This window comes from Elaeis guineensis, chromosome 4 (assembly GCF_000442705.2).
Source record: "Elaeis guineensis isolate ETL-2024a chromosome 4, EG11, whole genome shotgun sequence".
In the NCBI taxonomy this organism is placed as follows: domain Eukaryota; kingdom Viridiplantae; phylum Streptophyta; class Magnoliopsida; order Arecales; family Arecaceae; genus Elaeis; species Elaeis guineensis.
The window spans coordinates 24,196,467-24,215,961 of NC_025996.2; the positions used below are offsets into that span (position 1 = coordinate 24,196,467).

A 19,495-nucleotide genomic window follows, 5' to 3' on the forward strand; every position below is an offset into this window, starting at 1 on the left:
TTTTTTTCCTAAAATGGTTAACATTGATTTTTAGAATGCACTGAATATTTGTCAAACTTTATTCATGCTCACTAACAGGTAGTTTCATCTGTGTATTTTGTAGTAGTTGTTATGTAAATTATTCTTTTGCGGGCCAATCTTTAGTTTGAAGTTAATAGCACTTTTCACTTGCAAGTTTTGACTAGTAACTTCTTCAGGGTGCTCCTTGCCACTTGTATTTTGATCTGGAATTTGACAAGAAAATCAACAATGATAGAAATGTAGATGAAATGGTAGACACCTTGATATTTGTCACTTATAAAGTCTTATTTGACAAATACTCTATACAAGGAAATGAAGAATGGGTGGTAGAGCTTGATTCATCTACCAAAGGTATGTTTTTTTTCTAGTAGCTTCATTAAGTAATTGCAATTTATTCAATTTAGTTCACTTTATCTTTTTTTTTTCTTGATCAAGTTTTATGGTTTAAGCATCTTGCTTTTTCCACTATTGATCAAGTGATAATATTTGAAAGATTTGAAATTTAATGTCACCAATTTCTTTTTTATTAGTTGAACTTTTATCATTGTTGGAATCTCATTGTAGATGCATTACTTTCCAATTTTAGGCCTAAATATTTATTTTATGTTTGGAATAATTTTTTCAGGTACAATCTATCTTGGCTTAATAAAAGTTTACATTATTTAAAAGCTCCTCTTAGTATCTGCGTAATTCTTCCTATCCTCCAGATGCAATTCATAACCCTTCTTTTGCCTAGTTCATTATTGTTTTGATGTTTAATCTCTAACTCAGAATTTTTTCTATTAGTTCTGCCATTACTAAATCTTCCAATATCTTGAATATTTATAGTATGCACACCACTCAAGAAATAGTGTTGCTGTTACGTTATAAAATGTAATAACTGATGCATAGCTCTCGATTAAGCTAGAACACTTGGTTCCAGCATTTTGCTAATTTGCTTCTATAGATGGAATAGATAATATTAGTAATTCATTATGGCCTTTGATTTAAATGGATAAAACTTGTGTGAGAATTTTTGTTGTGGTTCTTCTTTCTATATCTATTTCGATGGTTGACAATCTAGGCCTTTTTTTGGTTTTGGCTCGAAATATCTTGTCTTGCAATCTATTCTTTGTCATGCCCCAAATCAAGGACATAACATGGGCATGCTACTAAGAGATACAGCCCACAATAACACAAAGCCAACAATCATAATCTTGAATAAAATAAAAGATCCAAATCCATCATCTATCAAATAATTAAATAAATACTAGTTCAGAGCGCGACTAAATCTAAATTTAAATACCAAAATCCATAATCTCAAAATTCAAAGTCAGGAACTATATATTCATAGTCAATAAAAAAACTAAAAATTTCCACTACAAAATCTCCAAGCTCACTAGCATGAACTCCAAGCTTGGATCATCCTTCGTTCCTAGCGATCCTATTCCTCTGAAAAAGAAAATAAAAAGATATATGAGTTACGTACCTTAGTAAGTAAAAAGTTACACTGTCTTACTAGATCAAGCATAAATTTTTCATATGAACAATGCATCATTTAAGAAAATAATAAATATTATAAAATTAAGCATTTCATAGTACAACATAAAAAGATAAGTCGTAAAGCAAATCATGTATGCATAAATCATGAATATTTCATAAATATGATTACAAATAAAATCATAAGTCATTCTTGGCCATGCATTTTTATTTTATTATAGTTTAAAATTTTGCTCATAAATATTCATTCTAATTCACTTTATATCCATGACGGGGCTTGTGTTCTTTTTCGACAGAGTTCATGTTTCTTATGTCAACTTTATATCTGTTGGCAGGGCTTATGTTTGTATGGATGCTAGCTCTGGATGTCAATCTTTCTCGATTCTAGGGATCATACATAGCTATCTGAGAGCCTTTGAAGGCATTTATATTCTTTTTCTTTAAAATACATATATAAGTAGGTGGAAAAACTCTAAATGTCATGAATAAGATTTGTGCTTCATAAATATATCTTTTCATCAAAAGGATTCATGGAATAATTATTGATAATAAAGTATAATTTTTACATCACATATGTTGATCCTTGTTTTAAGAAAAATATGATTGCATCAATGGAGAACCATATGCACAGAAAATATGATGCTTTGAAATTTAATGAGATCTACTTACCTTATCCGTCTTAGGCCTTCAAAGTTCAACTATGCGAATCATCCAAATCTATTCAAAGCCATTAAAATCCATCATCAATAACTTTTAAACCCAAGAGAATAGTTAAAGTTGGGCAATAATCCAATTTGGGCACTTAAGGCGTACAGCTTCATATCTGAATCAGGATATAGGAAGGACAAGGTTGACTAGGCAGTGGTGCTTGACTAACCAGGCTAGTGCGAACAAGGTGAACTCAATTGGTCATGATCAATTGTGGTTTAGGTAATTCAACAATGATCAGTGGTAACCATATTTTAGAGATTCTCGGTAAGGGCCAAGGTGGGATCGGCATGTCGTCCGGCTACCGGGGCGGTTTAAGGCCTCCTTAATGGGGTCAACTTGGGTCCATAGTAAAGGATGATAGGACTTTGAATTGGGTGTTGGATTGACTTAGAGAGAGAAAGAGAGAATTGAGAGAGAGAGAGAGAGAGATGGGTCTTCTCCTCTCTCTTTTCTTTTTTTTTTCTTGTTTTCTTCATGGGCAAAACAAGGGGGAGGTGGACCGCTGTGATGGTCAATGTCGGAGGGCCGGCGACATGCGGTGGTGGACAGCCGACGATGGTGACTAGCGGGCAAGAAATCAAAGAAAAAATAATCAAAAAAATAGGGGGATCGGGCTTCTTCATTTTTGGCCATTGACCGATCATTGGCAGCCATGGTTCTGCCATAAAGGAAGCTATAGGAGTTGAGGAGCTCAACTAGGGGTTTGATGTCAAAGGGCAGCAATGTTGCTGGTTGGAAAGAGGAAGATTACTAGAAAAATAGGGGATTTTCTTCTTTTTGATTGATTTCCACAAAATCAATGCCGGCAAGGGGTGGTTTAGGGCTAGGGAAAGAGGAGAAAGCAAAGGAGAAGACCGGGCTTTACCTTGGCTTTGACGAGCTCTCCGGCCCTGATTTTGATGGGTACAAATCTAGGATACTGTGAACTTTAACAGGATGAAGAGGAAGAAATAGGAAGAAAGGAGGGGTGGTGCTCATGATGGAGTCTTGCAAGAAATAGGATGGCCTTTTAAAGGCAAAGGTGAACCTCCAACTACTCACAAGAATTCGGCTCCCACAGGGAGTTGGACGAGGAAGAAGACTTCCATCGGGATTCTTCTTCTTCTCTTTTTTTTTTCTTCCTTTTCCTAATGGTCATGGGCTGGGGGCCATTTGGATCGGTCCAATCAAGTGGATCGGGTCTTGATCATGGATTAGGCCTTCACATTCTTCCCATTGTTCACAATTTGGAGATCCTTTAGATTTTTTTTTGCTCATTGCTTCACCTGTATTTATGTTGGTTTTCCTTTTTTGACTTTTCTTGAATGTTCTGTTTGATGGTTGCTTTCTCCTTCTAATTATGAAAAATTTATATGGGCAAATAAAAAAAGGCATAAAATTAAAGAAATATGTTATTACCATTTTTATTATCACGTACATTTTCCCTCTCAGTAACCATTGATATTGTGGGACTATCATTGTGGTTCATAGTACGATAGTGCTTGCTGCCTTCTATGTGATGCCGGAGTGCCTAGGATGCACATGACGCTGCACTAGTCGTGTCCTAGCTGCATAGGTCGTGAGTCTTGATTGCACAAGTCGAGTGTCCCATACGCATGGGTCAAGTAGTTTTTGATGATTAGTTATTTTCCTATCTTAGTTAGGAAAGTCGATGTTAGTTATTTTTTTGGAGTTTTGATTTTTTGTGAACTTTCTTTTGAGAATTTTTGATGTTATTAGAAAAGTTAGTTGTTAGGGTTCTTCAAGTTAGAATAGGATTTGGAATTCCATATTCAATGGTTGTTGAAAAGAGTCCTCTTTTACTACTTATAAATACCCATTGGAGCTTCTCCTATAATCATACTGGAGATACTTAAAGATATTGATTAGTGGAGATTCTATTGTGGGAATTACTCTTCCCTTATTTTCTTTCTATTCTCTCTCTTTCTCTCCTCCCTTTTAGTGGATTCCTAGGGTTTATGAGTGAGCATGTGAGAGTTGTATCCTTGAAGTGGCCTGCTAAGATGGTATTTTTGGCCTTGGTAGAGAGTGATCCATCCCTGCTTTTCCAATTATTGTTTTTCTTGTGTCGTGCATGTAGTAGTAGAGTTTCTATCTTGTTGCAATTGATTGCATCGTTATACCCATCCTCCAAGTTTTTAGCCCAAGCTTTGACAACGAAATGGCCTTCTAAGATGGTATTTTTGGCCTTGGTAGAGAGTGATCCACCCCTGCTTTTCCAATTATTGTTTTTCTTGTGTCGTACATGCAGTAGTAGAATTTCTATCTTGCTGCAATTGATTGCGTCGTTATACCTATCCTCCAAGTTTTTAGCCCAAGCTCGACCACCTTTCATTGTCAGTTTATATTGGAGCATCGTTTCAAGATGCCTCCCCACCATTGCAATGTTGAAGAGCATGCTGAAAGTGAGTGAGATCCATGAGACGTCAAATTAGACGAATGGTGTCGCTGGCTTGAACAACTTTGATAAGAAAATCAGCAGCTTTGTCAATAGCAAGAGCAATGTGAATGTTGACATCGCCAAAGCTCCATTCACTAATTTGACAAAGTGCCCTTTGATGATGAAAAGAAGTATTTTGATGAAGTGGAGAATTTCAATCTGTATACGACAAAAGCATCTTCATCGTGCGAAGAAGATACATGGCGCTAACATGAACGAAGACCACATCGCATCCATTGTAACTTTGGTATTAAAATAGAAATCTTTGACTTTGACAGACACCTACAACTAGACAAAATCGTTGATAGGCTCCACACTGTTGATGAGTCTTCGAACTCAATGATGTTCCCTATGATTGATGTGTCAAGCTAGTCACTATCAAGGTCAACAAGTGTGCATCAATTGGGTGGAAAAATATGAAGTAACGACGTGAGCATGAAGGATGCAGCAAGATTGGAACATGGGACAAGATGCATTGCGAACTCAAATGCAAGTTCCTACATGAATGTTATTGCAAGAGCAAATTCCTTAAGCTCCATAATCTTTGGCAAGGTGAGATAACCTTGGAAGAGTACATAATGGAATTTGAGCAACTTCTCATGACGAGCGATATCAGGGAGCTTGAAGAGCAAATTATAGCATGATATCTTGGAGGATTGAAGTCTGGAATTGAGTAAGTCATGCAATTTTAACCCAATTGGACTTTGAACGGTGTGATACAGTTGCAATAAAAGGCGAGAAGCAAAAACTAAGAACAAATAATTCACACCTTTGAGAATTTTTGGCTGCATGGATCATGGGTCAAGTAGTTTTTCAAGATTAATAATTTACCTTTTTTAGTTACAAAAGTTGATGTTTGTTAATTCTTGGGAAGTATTGATTTTTTGTGAACCTTCTTTTGAAAATTTTTGATATTATTAGAATAGTTAATAGTTAGGATTTTTCAAGTTAGTATAGGACTTGGAATCCTATATTGGAAGGTTGAAGGAAAGAGTCCTCTTGTACTAATAAATACCCTTATTAGGGCTCCTCATGTAATCATACAAGAGATACTTGAGATATTGATTATTGGAGATTCTATTGTGGGAATTATTCTTCCCTAATATCTACTTTGTTGTCTTTCTCCTCTTTTTGGTAGATTTCTAGGGTTTGCGAGTGAGTGTGTGAGAGCTGTATCCTTGGATTGGCCTATCAAGGTTGTATTTTTGGCCTTAGAAAAGAGTGATCCATTTCTGCCCCTCTTCCAACTACTGTCTGCATTGTGTCATATGTGCCATAGTGGAGTTTCTACCTTGCCACAGCCGGTTGCAGCAACATACCCTTCCTCCTCTGAGTTTTTAGCCCAAGTTCAGCACCTCCCTGTAGTTGGTATTAGAGCATGGTTTCAAGATGCCATCTTGCAACATGAGCAAGATCCACAAGACATAGAATTAGATGATTTGTGCTATTAGCTTGAACAACTTCGACAAGAAAATTAGTAGGTTCGTCAATGGCAAGAGCGATGTGAATGCTGACATTGCCAACATTCCATTCACTACTTTGACAAAGCACCCTTTGATGATGAAAGTGAGTATTTCGATGAAAAAGTGGAGAATTTCAATATGTTCTATAGCAGAAAAGCATCTTCATCGAGTGTAGAAGATACACGACACCAACATGAATGTAAGACCACATTGCATCAACTGTAACTTTGGTACCAAAATAGACATCCCAACTTTGAAGGACACATGCAACCTGACAAGTTCATTGATTGACTCCACACCTTTGGATGAGTCTTTGAACTTAATGAAGTTCTCGATGATTGATGCATCAATCTAGTCACCCATCAAGCTCAAAAAAGTATGCATCAATTTGGTGGAAAAATCTAAAGCAACGATGTGAGCAGGAAGGATGCAGTAAGATCCGAACGTGGGACAAGATGCATCACAAACTCAAATATAAGTTCCCTCATGAATAAGAATAAATTCATTAAGCTCCACAATCTTCGGCAATGCGACATGACCATAGAAGGGTATACAATGGAATTTGAGTAACTCCTTACGATGTGCGACATTTAGGTGCCCAAAGAGCAAACTATAGCATGATATCTGGGAGAATTGAAGCCTAAAATTGAGCAAGTTGTGCAACTTCAACCTTATTGGATGCTCAATGACGTAATACGATTGGCAATAAAAGTGGAGAAGCAACAACTAAGAACAAATAATTTATGCTTTTGAGGAATAGAGATGGAACATTTGACAAAGAGAGTTTTGTGTCGAAGATGTCGGCATTCTTCAAAGCCATCACCTTCCAACTACCTTAAAAGAACGACAAGCGCATCCTTAGCAACCTCGGCCGTTCCAATATTGTTGCCTCTAATCCTCGCAAGTGTTTCGAGTGCCAAGTATTTGGACGTATTGTAGTCGACTGCCCAAATATGAAGCTCATCTTTTTGGTGGAGAAGGGATCGTGCATAGAAGTGGAGGAAGATCAGCCAGTGAAGTGGGACAAGGAAGAATTAGTGTATGGGTAGTTGATCAATAAGACTGCTCGTGTTATAACATCTTGCACATTAAGTGCACTTCGCATGGCATGAGAGAGAAGCAACATGAAGATCCAAACTCGGTCATTGCATCACACCATGACATGCTCACTTCACTTTCTGGGAGAAGGGAGAAAGCTCCAAATTCAATTGCCTACAACTATAAGCACGAAATTTCTGCCTTTCCAGCTATGCTTACAGAGACTTAAGCAAAGAAAATTTCAGATTTTCTTAAGGCACTCTCTATAACACTAAACCGTCAGCATCATGTTCACACAACTAGAAGCTGGGATTTTCTTGGGCTAAATTACTGCAAACCCACAACAGACACAGCATTCTTAGAAAGTCATAGATCAATAGACCACTTATCTCATTGTTGATGGTTCAATTTGGCCCTTGCACGGTTGCACTTAGAAAGAATGTGACAATGATTGTCCCTTCCAGGATCAACCTTGCAGCGGTCCTGCTGACTTAATTCTTATTTTTTAGTTTATCTATGTAAAATTCTTCTTCTTCTTCTTCTAAATAATTCATCTTTGTGCCTGATCAATTGCTATATTGTCACTAGTCTCCTCCATATCATGGCCGCTCTTTAGAACATCTAATAATATTGCTGTCAAGCATTGTACACATATTTGACAATGCTTGGACCTTATGTTAATCATGTGTTATAAAAGAACAAACAATGATAGTACATTATATGTATTATGTGGGCATTATTGACTTTTTAGATGTTTTGTATGGAGTGTTATAAACCTTGTACATATTTCTAATGTTATAAGCTTTTTTGTTATTATTCTTAATACCTTATAGTCCTTTTTGGTATGTAGATGTTAATTTTTATACCTAGATGTTATTTATGAATTCAAAAAAATACGTTGAAAATTTAGTTTAAGGGTGAGAGACCCAATCTATCTTGGTCCATTCTGCCTATCCTAGATTGGTTGGTCAGGTATTGAGTCATTGGATGGGTTTGAGACCCCAGGACAAGAAAAACTTGGCTCATTCAAAATTGTCTTGGTCGGGACAAACTATGATGGTGATTGGGACAGCCAATACCATTGTCTTCATACTTTGGATGATCTGGTGATCCAATAATTTGCTGGGATGCCAAACTTTCTATTTTCTATTTTGTTTGCTTGTTTATATTTTTAATAGTCACTTAGAAGCTATAGGCCTTTTAGGGTTGTTGATTAAGGATTAGATAATGTTTTTTTTGCATTTAGGATTAAATCTTAGTCCTTGAGTTAAGGTCCATGAGAGGCCCTATGCCAGCACATCCTTTAAATATGAATTTGAAGGCATGAGTGAAGTGCATGCAACATACATGCTCCTCATTCACACTGATTTAAAATTTTTAAAAAATTTCCTATCAAGCTTGAAAAATATAAATAACAATAAATTGAGTTTCGTATGATATATAATATGCACGTCATTCGAATACATGATATGATTGATAAGTTATATGCTGTTTAAATTTAATGTTATTTTAAGTTTTCATCAAAGCCATGAGTGTTAGTACCGATTTTGTTATCATTATTTCAACTAGCTTAAAATACCTAGCTTGGGGCCCAAATTTCGACAAAGAACTCCAAAAACATCTAAAAAATCATTAAAAGGAACATACACATGAACAAAAGAACTCCAAAAACATCTAAAAAATCATTAAAACGAACATACACTTGAAAAAAAAAAGAATGGTCATCCCAGTGAACCACCCAGGTATCAAGTCATCCCGAGTGTCAAGGTATGGGCATCTTGGTGGTGTCTTGACAAGCCCTAGAATGATACGGAATTACGGATGCTCTAACTAGGACTTAAAGTCTTAAACCCTTACTCTAGTGTGTTCATTCATTTCGAATTGTGTTTAAAGCCAATTAAAATGACATTGTTACAATCTTTCAATTACTACTTAGTTTCTTATTTATGGCATTTTCAATAGTTCTGCTGGATAATTCATATTAGTTGTACCACTACATTTTGTGTAAATTTTTCTTATTTATTACATAAATGAACTGAATTAAATAAAGATCTTTTCAAATATTTTTCATCCTTTGGAATCATATTTTTTTGTTTAAATTTAACCATTATAAGATTGTTGTAATTACTTTTTTGAGTTGTGATAGAAAAATTTTCACGTCATTTGATCATCCGCATTCCAAAGACTGCCTTTAAGGACAACTCACATGTTGGTGCATTTGTTTCAGAGGTATTCACATGCCAATCTTAAATTCATAAGTTAATTCCTTTTTTTCCCCAAGCTTCAAATTTGTAAAAGATTCTATGCATTTCAAGTATGATGCTGCCATCATCTATGAAATTATACCTGCTGTATTTTTGCATTAACATAGAACTAGAAATCATGTGCTGTGTGCTATGCTTATGCTAGTCAGGGGCTAGCATGGCAAGTCCCATGTGCCTTGGTTTACCAACATTGGGCACAAGCTGGTGTGTGATAGGCACAGGCATATTTGCAATGGAATGCTTTTTAATGCATGGTTTGTGATGTTTTTTTCCTTTTCGTAAGAATCATACTTTGAACGTCTTCATATTTAAGAGTTACTTCTTTTATTAAAACATTATTTAAAAGCTCAACATGCTATTGTGTATGGTCAAGAATGAGAATATGTGTGTGCTGATATTTTGCTGTGCCTTTCGAGCCAAATGGCATCCTAACATGCATTAACATTAATTTAATGGCAGCCCTCAATAAAAATAAGCACGATTTAATCATAAAACTATAGTACCACTAAAATTATGTAAATCATGTTAAAGTACCTACATGCTATCTGTGAAATAATCATGTTTGACCATACAATATCAAGACGTATATATATGATTGTCAGTTTTTCATAAATAAATGTTGATCAGAATACATGTTTCATGGTCTTCACCTTGACCGCACATCGAGAGCCTAATGGGCTCATGGATGTCCTTGTTAGATGTTGAGTTTATATTATGGGTGTTGTTGAGGTACAATCTATATTATTGGAGTGCCATGTACTGGTGGCACCACACACCATGTCATCTCATGTACTCCATGCATTGTACCGGATGAGATGATGGTGAATGTAAACTAGGTGCATGAGAGGCATTGGTGGGCTAGTATGGGTTGCGTGGCCTTAGTCTAGGTATGGCTATGCATATGCATCATCTACATGCTATCCATAACCATGTGTCCAAATTTGCCAAAAGATTTTCTGATCTCCCATAACCATACTTCGTATTTGTAAATAGGGCCTTGCATGCTACTCTTATTGTAAGAGACAAGGATTTTCGTCCTATCCCGAGCCACCCCGGATCGAAATCGAGACTGCCTGTCTGGTCAAGACAGGTCCCAAACCAGCCTAAATCAAGCAGAATTGCTTGGTTTTGCTCAATCCAGGATGGTTCGGGCCAGTTTGAATGCTTGTCCTGCCCTTAATAATAGAGGGGAGGTGCAAAGAAGGCCTATCGTTCCTTCTCAGCTTTCTCTCTGTGTGTGTGTGTGTTCTTTTCAACAAAAAATGCTGAAGAAGCCCCAATCTTTATAGATTTCATCCGAAATCCAACTCTCAGTGAGCAAAACTCCCTTTTCTTTTCCTCTCCCAAGTTTTTTTTTCTTCTTGAAGCCTAAAATAGGCAAAAAATAAGAAAAATGAGCGGAAATCATGCCATAATATTGTTTTTTTGGCTTGACTTTGTGATAAGTTGTAGATCTAAGGATTATCTACACAATGCCAAAGAAATTGTGATTTTTTGGTTCATCATATAATTTTTTAGATTAAAAATTATTCTTGAATTAAAAATAATAATAAATAAAATAATGTTCAAACATTTCTGTAAAATCTCTTGCATGTTTAGATGTATGCATACTACTTGCTATCTCAATTTAATAGCAATTTATTTAAAATGATGTATCAGTATAGAATCGATATGCCACAACACATCGAGTATTGGTATGCTACTGAACCGGTATCTTACTCTATCAGTCACCAACACGTACTTCATCCAGTACTCGTGTCACGCCTCTAACCCAAAATCTCGAGCTAGGGACATGGCAACCACCACATACTCATAGGGCACTTCCCCACAAGAATGCAAGGCTTCTATCATATCAGCATAATAATGCATCAGAATAAAATCGGAGTAATTAAAATCGAAATTCCACAATCTAATAATTAATAAATCCAAGCTATGAGAAATATCCAGAATTTCTTGTTTACAAGAGTCTAACATCAACTTTCTTTAAGCATAATCAACATAAAGAGCCTACAACATATTTTCAATAATAATCCAAGAAAGCAATAGTAATTCTAAGCTAATTGTTATGATCGGTTATCACTTCTAATCACATGCCCATGGCAATACCTTGTCAATGTCTAATCTTTTGAATTTGTAATGAGAAAAAAGTCCAAACAGTGAGCTCAACAGTCGGGTTAAGTAAATGAGCACCTCAACTAGATAATTTAATAAACTTTTTTCTAACAATAAGTATGTAGGCAAAGTCATATCCATAATTTCTCAAATGCTCAGTTCATGTTCATAAATACGATTTAAAATATCATGTCCATATTCATATTCATATCTATGAAACATTTCAAAATTATCATAATTTAACTCAATAACCTTTCTATGACTATACTTATACACCATGGCTAGGCTTGAATAATGAGCTCAGAAATAGTTATAATGCCAACGTATAACCCCAAATGACAAGGTATCGAAGTGCCAGCATATAACCTAACCGGTCAGGATGTTGAAGTGCTAACATGTAACCTCCACTAGAAGGATATTGAAGTGCCAATATATATCCCTTATTGACAAGGTATCGAAGTGTTTATGGATAACTACCACTGGCAGAATATTAAGGTGCCAAGGTATAGCCTCCACTGGCAGGGTATCGAAACATAGTCTGGTTACGAGTTCAAATCTAAAACATATCAAAGCTCTGTTGACAAAATAATATAATTCATATTCTGATCAAAATATGCATATCCGATATCAAATCAATAAATGACATGCATATTTATCGGTAAGTGACATTCATAATTATCTATAAGCGATATGCATAATATTTCATCCAAAAATGTTGCCTCGGAATCATAAATATGGTTTTTCATTCAAAACATGGATCCATAAAATTTATAAATCACATATGAATCGACTAATTATTTAATATCAAATATATATATTAATTATTTGAATAATCTAGAAAAGGTGGATCATTATTTATCTTTCAAGCAAACAGATATATCCAAATGGTAACCCCTTGCTAGGCAGCTTGTTTAGACGAGAGCACCCCGACACAGAATTAAGTCCAATAATTAGAAAAGGCACGGCCAATTGTGGAAAAAGAGGATTGACCAGGTGGTGGTGTCCAATAGTTTGAGTTAGCCTAATCAGTTAGTCCAATGAATCAAATGATGGAGCGAGTGTTGGACCAATGCAATGATAACACAACATGGGTTAATGATGATGGAGTCTGGCAATGAGCGATGAGGGTTCGAGTGGGGTGATACGTTGCACTAGGAGTTCTCTACCCTTTTATTGGGGTCGACCAAGATCATCGGGAAGGGACCCTTTTAGGGTCCACTTATCACTTGAGAGACGATGAGAGAGAAAGAGAAAAAATGATAGAATCAAGAGAGAGCGTGGGTACATAGAACCTATGGTGTTGGTGATGGTGCTACCGAGTGTTGGCCAGAGGATTGATGACAAGCAATAGTGATGGTGGGTGACGATGGTGAATGGCTGATAGAATGTTGGAGAAAAAAAGGAAAATAGGTGTTTGAGTGTTTCAAACAAGGCTTGATGCTGAATCGAGCCTCAACCTGCTTGCTGGCAGTTGGGGCTTTGATGTCAGTTGCAGAATGTCGCGGGGAGATGGTCGAAGAGGAAACCAACGGCAATTGGTTCCAAGAACAGGGAACCTGGTTGGTGGATACCAAAACAGGGAAGGGTTTTCAGTCTCTCTTTTCGGTGAAAATTCGGCTGGCAGTGCACTGCTAAGAGAGGTGGGGAGAGAGAGTCAGTGAGAAGAGAAAGGTAAGCATATGACCTCATCTCTAGTGAGGATTCGTCAATGGACCGGAGAGGCCTTTGGGCCTTACTCTAAAAGCAGGCCAGTCCAAAGCCGCATATGAGCTTGGCCTGCTGGTTGTTGGACCCAGCCAGGCCTTACAACTCGGTTTGGCAGGCCTTGGTTAGAGACACCAAGGAGGATTCATTATACACAAAACACGACTTAACACTACCACAGAGAAAAAGATGAGGATAATCCCTGATGCCATTGTGACTGGGATTACCCAGCACCATTCATCCCCATCAACCCAACTCCCTTTGTGCTATAATTTATGTTCTCAAGGTGCCTCCTAGAGCAAAAGGATATAGAGGAGTTGTGGTGCCTTTCGTGACCCTTGTTCTTGCTTGCGTTTTATATCCATGAACAGGGAGCTGGGCAACTACCTCGAGCACCATGATTAGGATTCTGCATGCAACGATTAAAGCCAACCTCTTAGGTGAATGAACTCATCATTTGCCTCCATGAGTCCATTTTTCCCCTGCCTTCATGCCTCCATATGATTTTGATCAAATTGAAGCAATCATAACCCTGCTGACCAACAGAAAACTCTCAGAGTTTAGTAATGGTAATCATTTGGTATTTGCTGAATAAATGATTTATTCAAGATGTTGGTGTTGATTCTTGAACCAAACACAGCCTTGAGGTTCTTGACATTCTTTCTTGTTTTGTTGGTTCTACAAGAAGAGAGGAAGATGAGATTCTTATGGCATTTTACATGCATCATATCATTTGTTGCTTGTCCATGGCCCCTTCTCTTGGCATTTATGTTCTCAAGGAAGGGATCAAGTTGATCAATATGGTGTGGAATGAGTTGGAGTCATTCACTTCAGGATCAGTGTCATCAATATAATCGGCATGTATGCTTTGGAATTGTAGATTTTAACTGGAAATCTGCCAGCAGTTTCTGTGCTTTTTGTCATATTTCCAGCTGTATACCACTGTGGACCAGTATGAATATGACTACAAGATTACTGCAATCACATCCATGACAACATGCATCCTATTGTTAATATGCAATTGCGCGTTAGACTTTTTGTGGCTATTAGTTCAGCACAACTCATACATGAGCAGATTCGGCACTTCTGACACATCTGCAGTGCATGCAATGATTGCCATGCTTCGACGTTGACATGTAAAGATGCCCTGAGTTTCCTATGGCGACAATGAAAGAAACATGATTATTTCACCACTCCTACCTGTGCTTATGTTGGTGATGATAGTCATGCAATTCCTATTGGGTTGTACATCATGGTCGCTAGACTAGAAATAAATTTAGGTGTGGCTGTCTGGGATCAGGGCTGTTATGTAAGGTAGGTAGTGGCGTTGTCTGGCAGACTATTTATCAAAATACTTTAATATGTGTGTTTTTTTTTAATGACATGAAAAAAGATGATTCTATCCAGATACAGGACTTCAAGTGGAAGTTTGCTTGTGAAGCCAATTTGAAAATTGAATGTTCCAAGAGCCAGGTTGCCTCTGTCAATACATAGTTAGCACAGTATGATCATCTATGGTTTCTTTGGTTAGAACATGATTTTTAGGCTTTCAGCATTTTAATTTGTTTTATAATATGTAATGCTATACACTGTCCCTTAATTTTAGTTTGAAAGAATGAATTCTTGTCATTGTATATTAAATTGTAATACATTATCGGCATTTTTTTTTGAATCTCATACATATTTGGTCTGTATCTAAAAGCAAGAGTAACTTGTTGCAGAACTTTCTCCTTGTCAGGTATGTTCACATATTGCAAGTTTACGGGGAAGTGATCCACAGCTTGACAAATTGTACATTAGGAAAGACACAAGCTGTCCTGAATCCTCATGTCAGCTTTTTTTGGACAATGCTGTTTATTCTCGAAATCGTTGTTTCCGTCTAGCTTTCTCTTCCAAAGCTGGAAAAACTTCTTTTCTGATGCCCACTGGACGTTTCAAATGTAAGAATATGGTAGGTTTATTTTCATTTGTTTTGCGTTTTGACTAAACTTTTCATTTTCTTCTTTTGTAGATCATAAATAGTCACGCTCTCTTGCTAAGATTTCTTTCCTTTTTTTTTCTCTCTCTTTTTTATTCCAGAAAAGGGAGCGCTATGATGAAGCTGATTATGCAATGATCTTTAACTATATTTCTATTGCTTTTCTTTTCTATAAAATCCTTAGTGTCATTTTGAAAAACCATTGATGAAATTTCTGTTTTGAACTTCATCATTTAAACTTATTTATTGTTTCATTTTTATGCTTTTATTTTTGTTAATATCATTCTGGATAGTCTGCATTTCTTTCAACCCTGTTTGGTTTGCTAACATTTTCAAATAAACCTGAATAAAGTCCACTTATTTAGGCATGTTCAGCGAAAACTTTTTTGGCACCCCAATAGAACAGGTATTGGTGCTCTGGTGCTTTTGAGATTTTAAAAGGTTAAAGCTCTTCTAAGGTACTTATTTCTGGGTTATGTTGGAGTTTCTTTCACATATGAAATTTCCTTTTACTATTATGACATGAGAAGAATGTTTTTGATGTTAGAAACCTCAAAAAGGAACATTTCCTCTTAGCCATTTTCAGGTTAGGAAGATGTGAAAGCACATTTCTGTTTATAAGAGTAGTGCATGGCTGCATTCTGAGGTGTGAAGTGGGAGAGAAGAAATAATTGGTGTTTTGAATAAGATGACCTTTTCCTATTTAAAAATATTTAAAAAGTCCGGTAAGAGATGGTAAGCTTTTTATCATTCTGCCATCAAGCTATTTCTTTACAGGACCTCCCCTATAATATCGTCACTGCATAGAGTTTAATCGCCAAGTTTATGATGGATAGGTGTGCTCCCCCTATGCCTAAGACACCAAATGAGAGAGATGCATATTGGATTGTGATTGTGAGGCCCCAGTTCTTGACTGGAAGGGACACCAAAGACCTCTACCCTTCCATCCCTTAGAAATGCAGAGGAATAAGTACCTTAAGCTATTATTCATTTATTCAAGTATCATTATTAAACTTAGGCTGTAACCAAACAGCACCTTCATATGGTTGGTGATAGATTTGTTATGTTGGAGTTTCTTTGACATATAAAATTTCCTTTTAGTCATATGAAGTAAGAAGAATGTTTTTGACATAAGAAATATACACCAAAGAACATACAGTTCATTTTGATCTGTTTCATATACACTCCTGCAATCTCTTTATTAGGCTAGGTTTTTGATGCAGCCTTTGGCATACCATTGGTACACAAAGCATCAGTGCTGAATTAAAACAATGGCAAGATAGAATGGAACTTGGAAATAAGGCTTTAGGATACTTAAAAGTAGAGAGGTCCAACAACATTGCATTGGATTGAGAAAAGAAAAACTAGAAGTTTCAAGAGCAAGTTCAGTGATCTATGTCTTCACCTTAAAATTAGTTTCTTCAAATTGTTATGGGAGAGATGCTCATGAGCGAGGCTTTAAATCCTGTGGGATAGAGGTGTCCCAGTATCTTTATGGAATGGGATGCCCTACTATCCTGTCTCGTCCTTGTAGTTGTCCCAGTCAGACATCCTGATAAATATCCTCCGTCTCTCTCTCCTTCTTCTTTTCTTTCTTTCTTCTTTTCTTTCTTTCTTTTTTTTCTTTTTCTTATCCCTTTCTTTCTTTCTTTTCCCCCTTTTTCTTCTTTCTCTTTCCTTTCTTTCTTTTTCTTCTCCCTTCTTTTCTTTCATTTTTCTTCTTCTTTACTTTCACTTTTTACCTTTCATCTTCTTTCTTCTTTCTTCTTCTCTCCTTGCATGGATGGGTTTCGTAGTCTCGATTCCATCTCGGTCATGTTTTCTCACAGGAATGGGATGGGATGGCTGGGACGCCCCTCATCCAACTGGAACATAAAACCTTGCTCATAAGTATATGCATAATTGGTGAACAACTCTCATAAGCATTAGCCTTTTCATCCTGATGTCACATAGAATAATCTAGTTCCATACTCGTCAGAAATGGAGCAGCCGGGCAGCAAAAAATTTGAATGAAATCTTGAATGATATGCTTCTGAAAAATAAGAAATGGGGCATTTGCTATTTAAAGAGACGTCACATCACTGTTATCCATTGGTTCACTTCCCTAAGTATGTAGATTGTGTGTCATAGACATGTTTCTCTGTATAAGTTTTCAATTAGTTATGCCAGAATTCTTGGATAGGCAAAAAGCATGTTTATTATGCAAAATCACTCTTTCATTGGAAGGCTTAGGAAGCCCCACTAGGTTGGGTTTACTGATCCAATAATGATCACATAGACAAAGGAATGGATATCAACAATTTACATGGGCTTCTTTTGAAAGGTTAAGTGAATCTTGCAGACATTTGCATTTTTCAGCCAAAAGAGCCCTGATGAATAGCTGTTGTTGTATTCAGATTAACGTGTTAGAGAAAGATATGCTATCTGTTGAATAAAAACAGTACTGTTTCAATGCCTGCAACCATTTCATTGTACTCAATAACAGTTCATATCCGTCACTGTTGTTTGATGTAGCTGGTCTTTTTCTACAATTTGTTTTCTTCTAGTTGCTAAAGCCCAATTGTTTTAAAGAGACTTGGGATTCATCTGCAGTATAGCCGACTTAATAAATGAGTTTGTTGTTGTTGCTGTCATTCTTTGTTGTTTGTTATACTAAGTTAAGCACTATGGTTGTTGTGCACTAGCTGAGATTGTTTTTTCCTGTATGTTATTCTTGTCACCTTCTACACCTAAAATATCAATTATACACGTGTAACCCATTCATATTGTTGAATTCACAGTTTCACATTATTGTGTGCCAAAATATATTAGGTAAAAATGGAAATGCTGAGATTATCTGATCCCGATTTTATGCTGTTCATCTTTCTGGAAATTGGATGCAGAGTGAGCAGCAGGTGTTTATGGAATCCCTCATCTGCAGAATGGATGTCGATTGTGAAAAACTTCTAAAATGCAAAATGGATTTAGATTGCAACAAAATCTTGTACTTTGATTCTGAGGTCAGGTTTTTGTCTTTGGAGTATGTTTTACACAAAACTCTACAACCATATCAACTATGTCAATACTTTTCTTGTAAGCTTTAATTATGTTGATTAATTATTTGCTTGTTAGAGGGTGAGCCTTAGTGCAATGGTAAGGTTGCCTTATGATGATATAGAGGCCATGAGTTTGACACATGGAAATAGCCTCTCCGCATGTGGCGCTAAGGCTGTGTACATCCAACCCTCCCTAGGCCTTGCAATGGTAGAAGCCTCGTGCGTTGGTCCAATCTTTTTTTTATGATGTTTGCTTGTTTATGATGGATATATGAAAAATTATTGAAAAATAGTATGTAATGCCACTTATAGTTGATTGACAATATGACATTTGAAATTGGTTAATTCAAAGACTAACTTGATATGTAACAGAGTTACTCTTTAAATATTTAGTTGTGAGACTAAGTCTTATTAGAGCTCCTTTCATACATTTTGTAATTACTAATATACAAGTTAGAAAAATGAATTACTGCCTTATTTTGTTGTAGTAGTTTGACATCAAATGTTCACCTAGAAGTGATCTTTTGATAATTTGAAGTGGTAGAACTTACAAAACTTGGGCTTTTATGTTGATGAACAACACTTTTGTTTTGTATAGCATATGCATCTATATATGTGTGTTGTTTGTGAATTCTAAGTATTTGATGGTTTCCTGCGTGAAGTAGGATTTATTAAGGGCCTGTTTTTTTTAGGGTAAAAAATTTATCTAGAAATCTGTATTTTTTAAGATAAGTATTTTTCAGGCAACATTTAGACAGAAAAATAATTTTTTCATATTCTTTTATGCATTGGAAAATGACTCGAGAATCTGTTATCCATGTTCTTTTGCATTACTTGTTTCTTAGATAAGTTGCTAAGATTTATCCATATTTTTCATAAAATTTTTTATTATATAAATATTATTATATATAATAGTATTATATAATATAATAATAATAATATTATTATATATTATGGACTCGTTTAATTTGTGGAAAGAACTTTTCTTCTTAGGAAGCAACTTTCTAGAAAGTTATTTTCTGAGAATAGGATTTTGGTATATGTGGTTGACTATGGAAAAGTGACTTATCGCAGGGTAGCTTATGTTTGGTTGAATATTCATTTTCTTAGAAAAATTGTGTAAAATATCTATTATACCCTTAGTAGATATAAGACCATATTTTTTTGCTCCTAAACTTTATATAAATACTAATATTATGTTTATATTAATATAAATATAATATTAATATATTATAATGCAACATTAGATC

General features: G+C 36.0%; 1 protein-coding gene across 7 annotated transcripts in view; it reads left to right on the forward strand.

Moving 5' to 3' along the window:
• LOC105043322 (uncharacterized) overlaps positions 1-19,495 on the forward strand; it is a 56,543-nt gene that overhangs the window by 4,322 nt on the left and 32,726 nt on the right. For all 7 annotated transcript variants that reach the window (XR_012140762.1, XR_002164573.3, XR_002164575.3 and 4 more), the window contains exons 6-9: positions 198-372; positions 9,299-9,381; positions 14,971-15,183; positions 18,093-18,209. Coding sequence is in view for 4 of the 7 variants with exons in the window: in XM_029264055.2 (XP_029119888.1) it covers positions 198-372; positions 9,299-9,381; positions 14,971-15,183; positions 18,093-18,209 (588 nt within the window). In the remaining 3 variants the exon portion in view is untranslated. The remainder of the gene's footprint in view (positions 1-197; positions 373-9,298; positions 9,382-14,970; positions 15,184-18,092; positions 18,210-19,495) is intronic.